Source organism: Nansenia antarctica (genome assembly GCF_963989245.1).
Source record: "Nansenia antarctica genome assembly, chromosome: 8".
NCBI lineage: Eukaryota > Metazoa > Chordata > Actinopteri > Argentiniformes > Microstomatidae > Nansenia > Nansenia antarctica.
The window spans coordinates 41,183,151-41,193,150 of NC_137678.1; the positions used below are offsets into that span (position 1 = coordinate 41,183,151).

Sequence of the window (10,000 nt, forward strand, 5' to 3'; positions counted from 1 at the left end):
CACAGTATGTTTTGGGTCATTGTCCATCTGTATTTGAAGCACCATCCAATCAACTTTGCTGAGTTTGTCTGAATCTGAGCAGACAGAATATCCCTAAACACTTCAGTATTTATCTGTCTGCTTCTGTCTTCTGTCACATCATCAATAAACACTAGTGACCCAGTGCCATTTGAAGCTAGGCATGCCCATGTCATCACACTGCCTCCACGTTTTTTTACAGATGATGTGGTATGCGTCGGATCATGAGCCGTTCCAAGCCTTCTCCATACTTTTTTCTTCCCATCAGTCTGGTACAGGTTGATCTTAGTTTTCATCTGTCCAAAGAATGCTGTTCCAGAACAGGGCTGGCTTTTTTTTTTATGTTCTTGCACCTTGTGGTGAACCCTCTGTATTTGCTTGTGTGAAGTCTTTCTTTTATGGTACACTTGGATAATGATATGCCTACCTCCTGGAGACTGTTCTTCACTTGGCTGGATGTTGTGAAGGGGTTTTTCTTTACCATGTAAAGGATCCTGTGATCATCCACTACTCTTGTCTTCCATGGACGTCCAGACCTTTTTGTGGTGCCGAGCTCACCAGTGCGTTTTTTTTCTCAGAATGTACCAAACAGTTAATTTGGACACTCCTAATGTTCCCACTATCTCTCTGATGGATGTTTTGGTTGTTTTCGCAGCCTATGGATGGCCTTTTTCACTTGCATTGAGAGCTCCATTGAATGTTTGTATGTTGTGCGTATACAGCAACAGCTTCCAAATGCAAATGCCACACTTGGAAACAACTCAGACCTTTTACCTGCTTAATTGATAAATAAATAATGAAGGAACACTGGCCCATGAAACAGCTTTGGAGTCAATTGTCCAATTACTTTTGGTCCCTTGAAAAAGCGGGAGCTACATATTAAAGAGCTGTAATTCCTAAACCCTTCCTTCAATTTGGATACCCTTACCCTAAAGCTGAGAGTCTGCTCTTTAAGCCCATATTCATTCTATAACTGTAACCTGAAGATGTTTTGGTAAACAGTTAAAATAACACAAATTCTGTCTGTGTCCAAATATATATGGACCTAACTGTATATCCCTCACTGTATGTTATTACAGTATGTCACACAGAGGTGTCTAATCTGTAATCGAGGGTAAGACATGGTTGTGTGAACACTTTGGTTGTTTTCAGATTGCTTTCAAAGTCTTTTTTACCTACCGTAATAGAGCTTTACCTAATACCTTCCACACATCAACATACATCTGCTAAATCTGTTTATTGGTCGACTTTTCTATTACTGACATAGTTGACTTGAAAACAACATTCCGGTTGTTTTCGGATTGCTTTCAAAGTCTGTGTGTACATGTATGCCACTCTGTTCAGATTAGATTTAGATTAGATTCAACTTTATTGTCATTGTACAGAGTACACGTACTGAGACAACAACATTTTGTTTGTTTGTTTGTTTATTTGGATCCACCATTAGATACAGCAAATATGCAGTAGCTATTCTTCCTGGGGTCCTATGTAGTAACTGTACTGTTTGTCTGTTGATGTAGATACTTTGACCCCAGCATCCAGCCCTTCCTCAGGGGTGTATGGGCCAGGGGCAGGCCTGGAGGAGACCCCTGCCTCCACCACCTCCTCCCTGTGCCTGGAGTGTCGCGTGTGTGCAGACAGGGCTTCAGGCTTCCACTATGGAGTACATGCCTGTGAGGGCTGCAAGGTGGGTACATGGTAAACACACACACACACACGCACACGCACGCACACATACATACACACACACACGCACACGCACACACACATACATACACACACACACGCACACGCACGCACGCACGCACACACACACACACACACACACTCACGCACACATGCACAGCCATACATAGGCAAACACAGGCACAGACACAGACACACACACATGCACGCTCACGCACACGCACGCTCATGCACACCCACGCACGCACACCCACACACACACACACACACACACACACACACACACACACACACACACACACACACACACACAGCCGTACATAGACAAACACAGACACAGACACTGACACATATATACACACACACACACACACACACACACACACACACACACACACTGGCAGGCATGGGGATATTCGAGGGCATGAGGCCAATGGAAAGTTTGTGAGACATGTGTGTCAGGTGAGGGTGCTGTGGCCTCTGAAGGACATGTTACCTCTCTCCTGCTTGGCAAATCTCCCACCATGATGTAAATATTATGGGTTGTCACCTGATACAGTCAACACCGGTCTTGTGATGTCCACTCATTCACTAAGTAAGGAATTTTATTCAGCCCCTGCCTGGTTTGCATGCTATTATAATGTGTTAGGAGTAGATTAATCCCATTGTTTTTGGGAGAGTTTATGAGGAAGCGATGACAAAGGTTACTTTTAGAGGGTTAAAAAGGTTAATTCCCAGGGGGGTAGTTACACGTGATTACAGGCGGATGGGGAATGGGGCCGTTTCATTGGCTGCTTGGGCTTTCCACCCACTGTTGTGGTTAGATTTTTTGGCTTTTTTTTGCGTAATCCTTCCTGGACCCAAGCTGAGAATCTCTGCTGTATTCTGCTGTTATCTCCCCCATGATCTTTTGAGGGAAAAGAACATTCTGGAAGAGAAGGAAAGACACATTTGTCAATACTGTTACACTGATGCCTTTATCGAATCCAGGGAGACACACTGGTCCTCTGTGGCTCAGTGGGTAGAGCCTGTTGCTAACAATGCCTAGGTTGTGGATTCGATTCCTGCAGGGACCATATACTGAAAAATGTATGCACTCACTGCAATGTAAATTGCTTTGGATAAAAGAGTCAGCTAAATGGCAGGTAGCCTAGAGGATTTTAGATTAAACTTTACTGTCATCGCAGAGTACAAGTACTATACAACTATACAACAAGGTTTGAGAGGCCGGCTAACAATCGGAAAGTTGCTGGTTCGATCCCCGCCTCAGGAGGGAGCTGCATGTGAGCTGGTGACTGATGGGTTACTGGCATCATATTTAAGGTGCCTACCACTGCCGCTGTGCTCTTGAGCAAGGCACTCCTAGTTGCTCCAGGGGCGCTGACTATGGCTGACCCTGTGCCTAGAGCAAAAAAAAAAAAAAAACGTTGTATTCTGTGCAATGACAAAAAGGTTTTTATCTAATCTAATATCTATCTATGTCTCCTTCTTGGGTGTTCCCTGTTCACAATACAAACATGATTACAAAACCACATGAACACAGCAAAAATACAAAACACGCATTAATCAATCAAAATTAGAGCATGTCTCTGTGAGCTGGTTCCTCACCAAGGGCTTAAAACTACTAGTGATTTACTTATCAGTATATAGTAGCACTGTACATCATTTCAGGCAGGTACTGTGTAAAGTAAAGTGATAGTGATTTGTCTTTTTCCTCCTTGTGCACTATTGAGTGTGTTTATATGTTGGTCAGAGACTTGTGGCTGAATTCACAGCCTTCAGTTGACGTCATTAGACCCTGGATTAGTGTCACTCGCCTCTGTTGACCAACTACCCCCAGTGCAATGCTATCAGTTGTTTATCACGGCTTGGCTATGGCTCCAGACCAGTCATGATGGGCCACCATCACTGTTTACAAAACATAGACTTGATGTCGAAATGTTGGACTGCACACACAAGGTAAATATGACCTAATGAATTTGTCCTTACACTGTTAAAAAACCTAGTGTTGTACAGTCCAGCCCGTAACCAAAAAGGTCCTCTGTGGCTCAGTTGGTAGAGCATGGTGCTAACAAAGCTTAGGTTGGGGGTTCGATTCCCACTGGGACCATTATGCTTAAAAATGTATGCAATCACTGCAATGTAAGTATAGCTTTGGATAAATGCCATATATATATATATAGGAACAAAATGTTCTCCACAGAGACAAGCCAACGAATCCTTTTTGGTTGTTGGTATAAATGTCTTTCCAAGAGTGTGGGTACATTGACAGTGTAGCACCTATTTTGAGGACGTTATGACAACTTATGATCATGAGTACTACACTATCTTCCTCCATACATTGAAGACCCATCTCTTCAGGCTACATCTTAACTGTCCCTCCTTAAGATCTCCTCATCCCCACTACCCCCCTGTAAAGTTTCTCTACTGTAATGTTTTTTTAAATATTTTTTTTAATACTTCTTCTGGCATTGTAGCTGCCAATGGCCCCTGCTTTTGGCATAGATTACTATTTCCTTTGATGACTGATGAATAGACGATTCATTTACTTAGACAAATGCATTTGTTCTAAGTCCCTTTGGATAAAGGCGTCTGCTAAATGTCTAGATGTAATGTAAACGTAATGAGCAGTCGCACGTTCTCCGTTTCCATTTCGAAGCCCTGGGCTGTTTATGTAGGAACTGAATGGCCAGTGGTTGTGAAGACGAACCACCACAAACCAGAGGTCAAAGGTGACGCTTTCATCTCGCTTGCAGCTGGAATTCTGTGCATGTTTGTTGTTGAAACACATGCGTCGGTTAATACTATTTCCATACAGGCACGTGTTTCTATTGTACAGTAGGCCCAATGTGATGTAACAGCCCCCCCCCCCCTTCTGCATACTACATTCCCCTGAGATGTATCAGTCTGGAACATTGTCTTGGAGGAGAAGAAGACACTTTATTTCTTATATTCAACCTCTCTCTCTCTCTCTCTTCCTCTCTCTCTCACTCACCCTTTCTTTCTGTCTCTCTCTCTCTCACACTCTTTCTCTCTCTCTCTCTCACACTCTTTCTCTCTGTCTCTCTCTCTCTCTGTCTCTCTCTCACTCTTTCTCTCTGTCTCTCTCTCTCTCTCACAATCTTTCTCTCTGTCTCTCTCTCTCTCTCTGTCTCTCTCTCTCACTTTCTCTCTCTCTCTCTCTCTGCACACCAAGTGACATTCTGTCCTCTTAAAATACCGCTGGCACTGGGGAAGCGGGGACTGTAAACACATCTGCTTACGTCTCTGGTCTGGTACGTCATGCCTCTTCATGGTCTGGTACCTCATGTCTCTTCATGGTCTGGTGCCTCATGTCTCTTCATGGTCTGGTGCCTCATGTCTCTTCATGGTCTGGTACCTCATGTCTCTTCATGGTCTGGTACCTCATGTCTCTTCATGGTCTGGTGCCTCATGTCTCTACATGGTCTGGTACCTCATGTCTCTACATGGTCTGGTACCTCATGTCTCTTCATGGTCTGGTACCTCATGCCTCTTCATGGTCTGGTGCCTCATGTCTCTTCATGGTCTGGTACCTCATGCCTCTTCATGGTCTGGTGCCTCATGTCTCTACATGGTCTGGTACCTCATGTCTCTACATGGTCTGGTACCTCATGTCTCTTCATGGTCTGGTACCTCATGTCTCTTCATGGTCTGGTGCCTCATGCCTCTTCATGGTCTGGTGCCTCATGTCTCTTCATGGTCTGGTACCTCATGCCTCTTCATGGTCTGGTGCCTCATGTCTCTACATGGTCTGGTACCTCATGTCTCTACATGGTCTGGTACCTCATGTCTCTACATGGTCTGGTACCTCATGCCTCTTCATGGTCTGGTACCTCATGTCTCTACATGGTCTGGTACCTCATGTCTCTTCATGGTCTGGTACCTCATGTCTCTTCATGGTCTGGTGCCTCATGCCTCTACATGGTCTGGTACCTCATGTCTCTTCATGGTCTGGTACCTCATGTCTCTTCATGGTCTGGTGCCTCATGCCTCTACATGGTCTGGTACCTCATGTCTCTTCATGGCTATCCATCACAGCAAAGGAAAGTGCTGTAAGCTCTGTGTGCCTACACATTTGGACAAACACACACAGACACACAGACACACACAGACACACACACACACACACTTTCCATTTTTTTGCACCCCTACGTATCAAGCATGATTGACAATAACCAGATGGGATTATGTTTTTAGCATGACCGTTTGCACGAAGATGATATCCATTCTAGACGACGACACTCGTTGGTATGTGGGTTTCTGGACCCATATTAAGCCTTTTAAAGCATTGTAAATGAAGATCTTCTATTGGGCATGCTTCCAACTAAGTAGTGTAGGAGTAGGGTTAATGTGGACTGATTGATTGATGTGGCATATCTGCTTGTACTGACAGTGTGGGAAATAAGTATTCCATTGTAGCCATTCACAAACATGAAATCTAGACCAGACATTGGTATTAACAGAATAACACTACACAGCTAAAGAAATTGTAACACTCCAATCCATAAACAAAAACTCTATGTACTCTACGTATATATATAACCCCACTGTATTTTCTCAACATCAAGGAAAGTCTCAGCCAAATATGAGAGCTGAACATTTCCCCAGCAACATACGGTAGTATGAACCCAGTGACACGTACAGTGGCAGTCATTTATCAGAGGATGAAGGGAGTACCGTCAGGAATGGCAGGCATGTGTGTATGTGTCATACGACCTGACAGTAACATGCAGTGGCAGGTCGCCAAACATCGGTTTGTCACTTTAACCCTACACCCGCTGGTGAGAGAGAGAGGGGGGGGAGAGGGACACACAGATAGAGAGAGGAGAGAGAGGGAGGGAGGGAGGGAGAGAGCGGAGAGAGGGAGGGAGAGAGAGAGAGATACACAGATAGAGAGAGGAGAGAGAGGGAGGGGGGAGGGAGAGAGGGGAGAGAGAGATACACAGATAGAGAGAGAAGGAGAGAGGGAGGGAGGGAGAGACAGAGTGAGAGAGAGAGCTACACAGATAGAGATGGAGAGAGAGAGGAGAGGGAAAGGGACACAAAGAGAGAGAGAGGGGGATACAGAGAGAGAGATAGAGAGAGAGAGACAGAGAGAGAGAGAGGAAACACTGTCCTAGTGGAGGTAGAAATCAGAGGACAGTCTCATTGTAATGGGCCGGATTTGAACCCATGCCAGCATGGTGTATACTGTGTGTATTGCAGGCCATCGTGCCTCAGGCCACCTGATACTGTACATTGGATGTCTTCCTCCTTCTAACCTGGTTTCACCCTCTCTCAGTGACTTTCTTCTTCTCTGGGCTGTCTAACAGGGTTTCTTCCGGAGGACCATCCGGCTTAAGTTGGAGTACGACAAGTGTGAACGCAGCTGCAAAATCCAGAAGAAGAATCGCAATAAGTGCCAGTACTGTCGATTCCACAAGTGCCTCTCAGTGGGCATGTCCCACAACGGTAAGAGTCGTGAGGTAGTTTCCATTACATTTACATTAGACCAAGACCTTAAAGTGAGGAAGGCACTTGCATGGAGGGCCCTGAACGGCATGGCCAGTGTGTGGCACTTCAACCTCCCACGACAAATCAAACTCACCTTCTTCTATGCAACGGTAGAGTCCGTTCTCCTATACGGCTGTGAATGCTGGACCCTGAAGCCTACCCTGCAGAAGACCCTAGATGGGTGCTACTGCTAATGCTGCGTGCAGTACTTAACATCGACAAGAGTGAGCATATTACCAACAAGCATCTGTATGGGGGGTCACCAAGGATAAGTGAGAAAATAGCAGTCAGGAGAATTAACCATAGGCTACACGGCGCCGGATTTGGCTGAAACGGCGATGATCTGATATCATTTGCACCGCACAGCTACACGACTCTGACGAATTCGTGAGCTGAGACGGTGACGAGACGATAACTCTGGGAGAGTGTTTTGAAGGGTGTTTTGGAGTCGTGTGGTCGGCGATTGGGTGCATTTTTCAATAACGATGACGCGGACACCCACACATGTATTGTGGTTTACTTAATACTGTTCAGCACTTGGTTACATTCAATGCATGACTTGTGCTATATAGGCTAAATAAAATTATGAAAGAGGCAAGTAACAAGTGTGCACATCAAAGGTCTAGGCATTAGGCACGTAACATCCATATGCTGTATAAATAAAGTTTGATTGATTGATGTATGTGCTCATTGCGTGCGACCCAATCATTCAAGTCTTGTGCTATAAATAGCCTACACTTGATAAACCAGTGCTGTGATATTATTTATAATTTCGTTCCATGCATTACAATGAGTCGGCCCTCCGATTTCTACCTCCACCAGCCTCATCCTGATAGGGTTAGGGTTAGGGTTAGGGTCATATCTCATAAACGTCTACTGAACCAGTATACAAGAGAGGATTATGTAAGTTATACTGCATACTGCTAATCTTGTCCCCAGCGTTATACAGCATTATGTATGGTTAGAGTCCGCATTCAATAAACTAGCTGTGTCATGAAGACTCATGTGAGTCATGTGTTCATGTGTTACTCTGTCACATGAATACATCTTAAAATATTATTTAAAACAAATATTTAAAAAGCTATCATAGAAAGAGATAGTTAGATACTGTAGGTACTTTGTATCTCCATGGGGAAATTCAGGCGTTACAGCAGCTCAGACCACAAAACAACAACAGCTAAATGAATGTTGTCCAAAATGTCATCCTATCATGGACTAAGCCATGGTTTGTCCTCCAACCACATCTCTGCATGGGATGTTGTTGAGTTTGGAGCTGGCTCAGTATGTACTGTATATGTGGCTTTTTATACAAGGGTTTTGTAAAGTTTGCTAGCCTGGTTGACCTTGTGGACATTGAGCTAGCACAAGGCCATACATATTTAGATGACATTAGATTAGATACAACTTTATTGTCATTGCAGAGTACAACAACCAGACAACAAAATGCAATTTAGCATCTAACCAGAAGTGCAAATAGTGATAATATCACTAGTGTAAAACATGATATTGTAGACAAAATAGTATATGTACAGATATTAAGTGATAAGTACGGTATGATAAGTACAGTAGGTAGTAGGTATATACAAGAGATGGATAGCAGTATGCTATGTACAATTAAGGTAGATACAGTACCAGTCAAATGTCTGAAGTTTGAAGTTTGAATTGAATGGGAAAGTGTGCCCAAACTTTTGACTGGTACTGTAGGTACAGCATGGTGTATACAGATGCATTTATTTAGAGACTAATATCAAAAATGAGGTATGTATGTAAGTATGTGCAAATATACAAATGTGCAAACAGCAGTAGTACAAAGACTAAACATCCACTGTGTAATGACTCCTATGGCATCGCCTATGGCATAGGTTCAGAGCCATTTCTCACTAAAGAGCTGTTTCAGATTCAAATTCCCGGGCAAGTTGAGGTTTGTTTATCTGTACAGGAAATAAACTCAGTAACCTGTGTTTATATGGCCAACATATTTTGCTGTTGAGCTCACACAAGCCATGTACCTGTTAGAGCCTGTTTTACACATATAACCTGAAACGCACAAACATGCGAAAGGCACAAAAGACGCACAGACACGCACGTACACACGCAAACACACGCACACAGACACCCACAAACACACAGACACACCATAACAATCTGCAAGTGGCTGGAGATCTGGACAGGGCCAACGAGTTGAACAGGTTTGACTAGGGGGCTCGTTGTCTCCCTCCCCCCAGCTCCAGCAACGACTCTCCACTCCATCCTAAGAATTGCAGCCTAAGAATCTTACAGGTGTGTGATGTGACGTAACAATAAAACTTGAACTTGAACTTGGACTCATTGTTTCCTGGATGACCAACAGGCCACAGTTTGTATGGCTGCAGGGATGTGTGTCAGACTGGGTGGTGAGCGCACTGGCGCCCCCCAGGGGACAGTTTTGGCTCTCCCTCCTCTTCACCCTCTATCCTTCAGACTTCAGGCACAATTCAGATACTTGCCATCTGCAGAAGTTCTCAGATGTCTGTGGAGGCCCGGAGACCGAGGACAGAAAACTGGTGGACAGTTTGGTTGAGTGGTGCGAGCAGAATCACCTGCTACTCAACATCAGCAAGACAAAGGAGATGGTGGTGGACTTTAGGAGGACTACGGTCCCCCTGTCTCCTGTTTCCATCCAGGGAGAGGACGTGGAGGTGGTCCAGAGCTACAAGTACCTGGTGGTGCACCAGGACGATAAACTGGACTGGATTGGTAACTCAGATGTCCTGTACAAGAGGGGCCAGAGCCGCTCAGATGT

At 44.6% G+C, this 10,000-nt stretch overlaps 1 protein-coding gene across 2 annotated transcripts in view; it reads left to right on the forward strand.

The window, feature by feature from the left end:
- Positions 1–10,000, forward strand: part of LOC308163602 (peroxisome proliferator-activated receptor alpha-like) — a 23,056-nt gene that overhangs the window by 8,323 nt on the left and 4,733 nt on the right. For both annotated transcript variants that reach the window (XM_080537768.1, XM_080537769.1), the window contains exons 3-4: positions 1,539–1,705; positions 7,038–7,176. In XM_080537768.1, the coding sequence (XP_080393894.1) occupies positions 1,539–1,705; positions 7,038–7,176 (306 nt within the window). The remainder of the gene's footprint in view (positions 1–1,538; positions 1,706–7,037; positions 7,177–10,000) is intronic.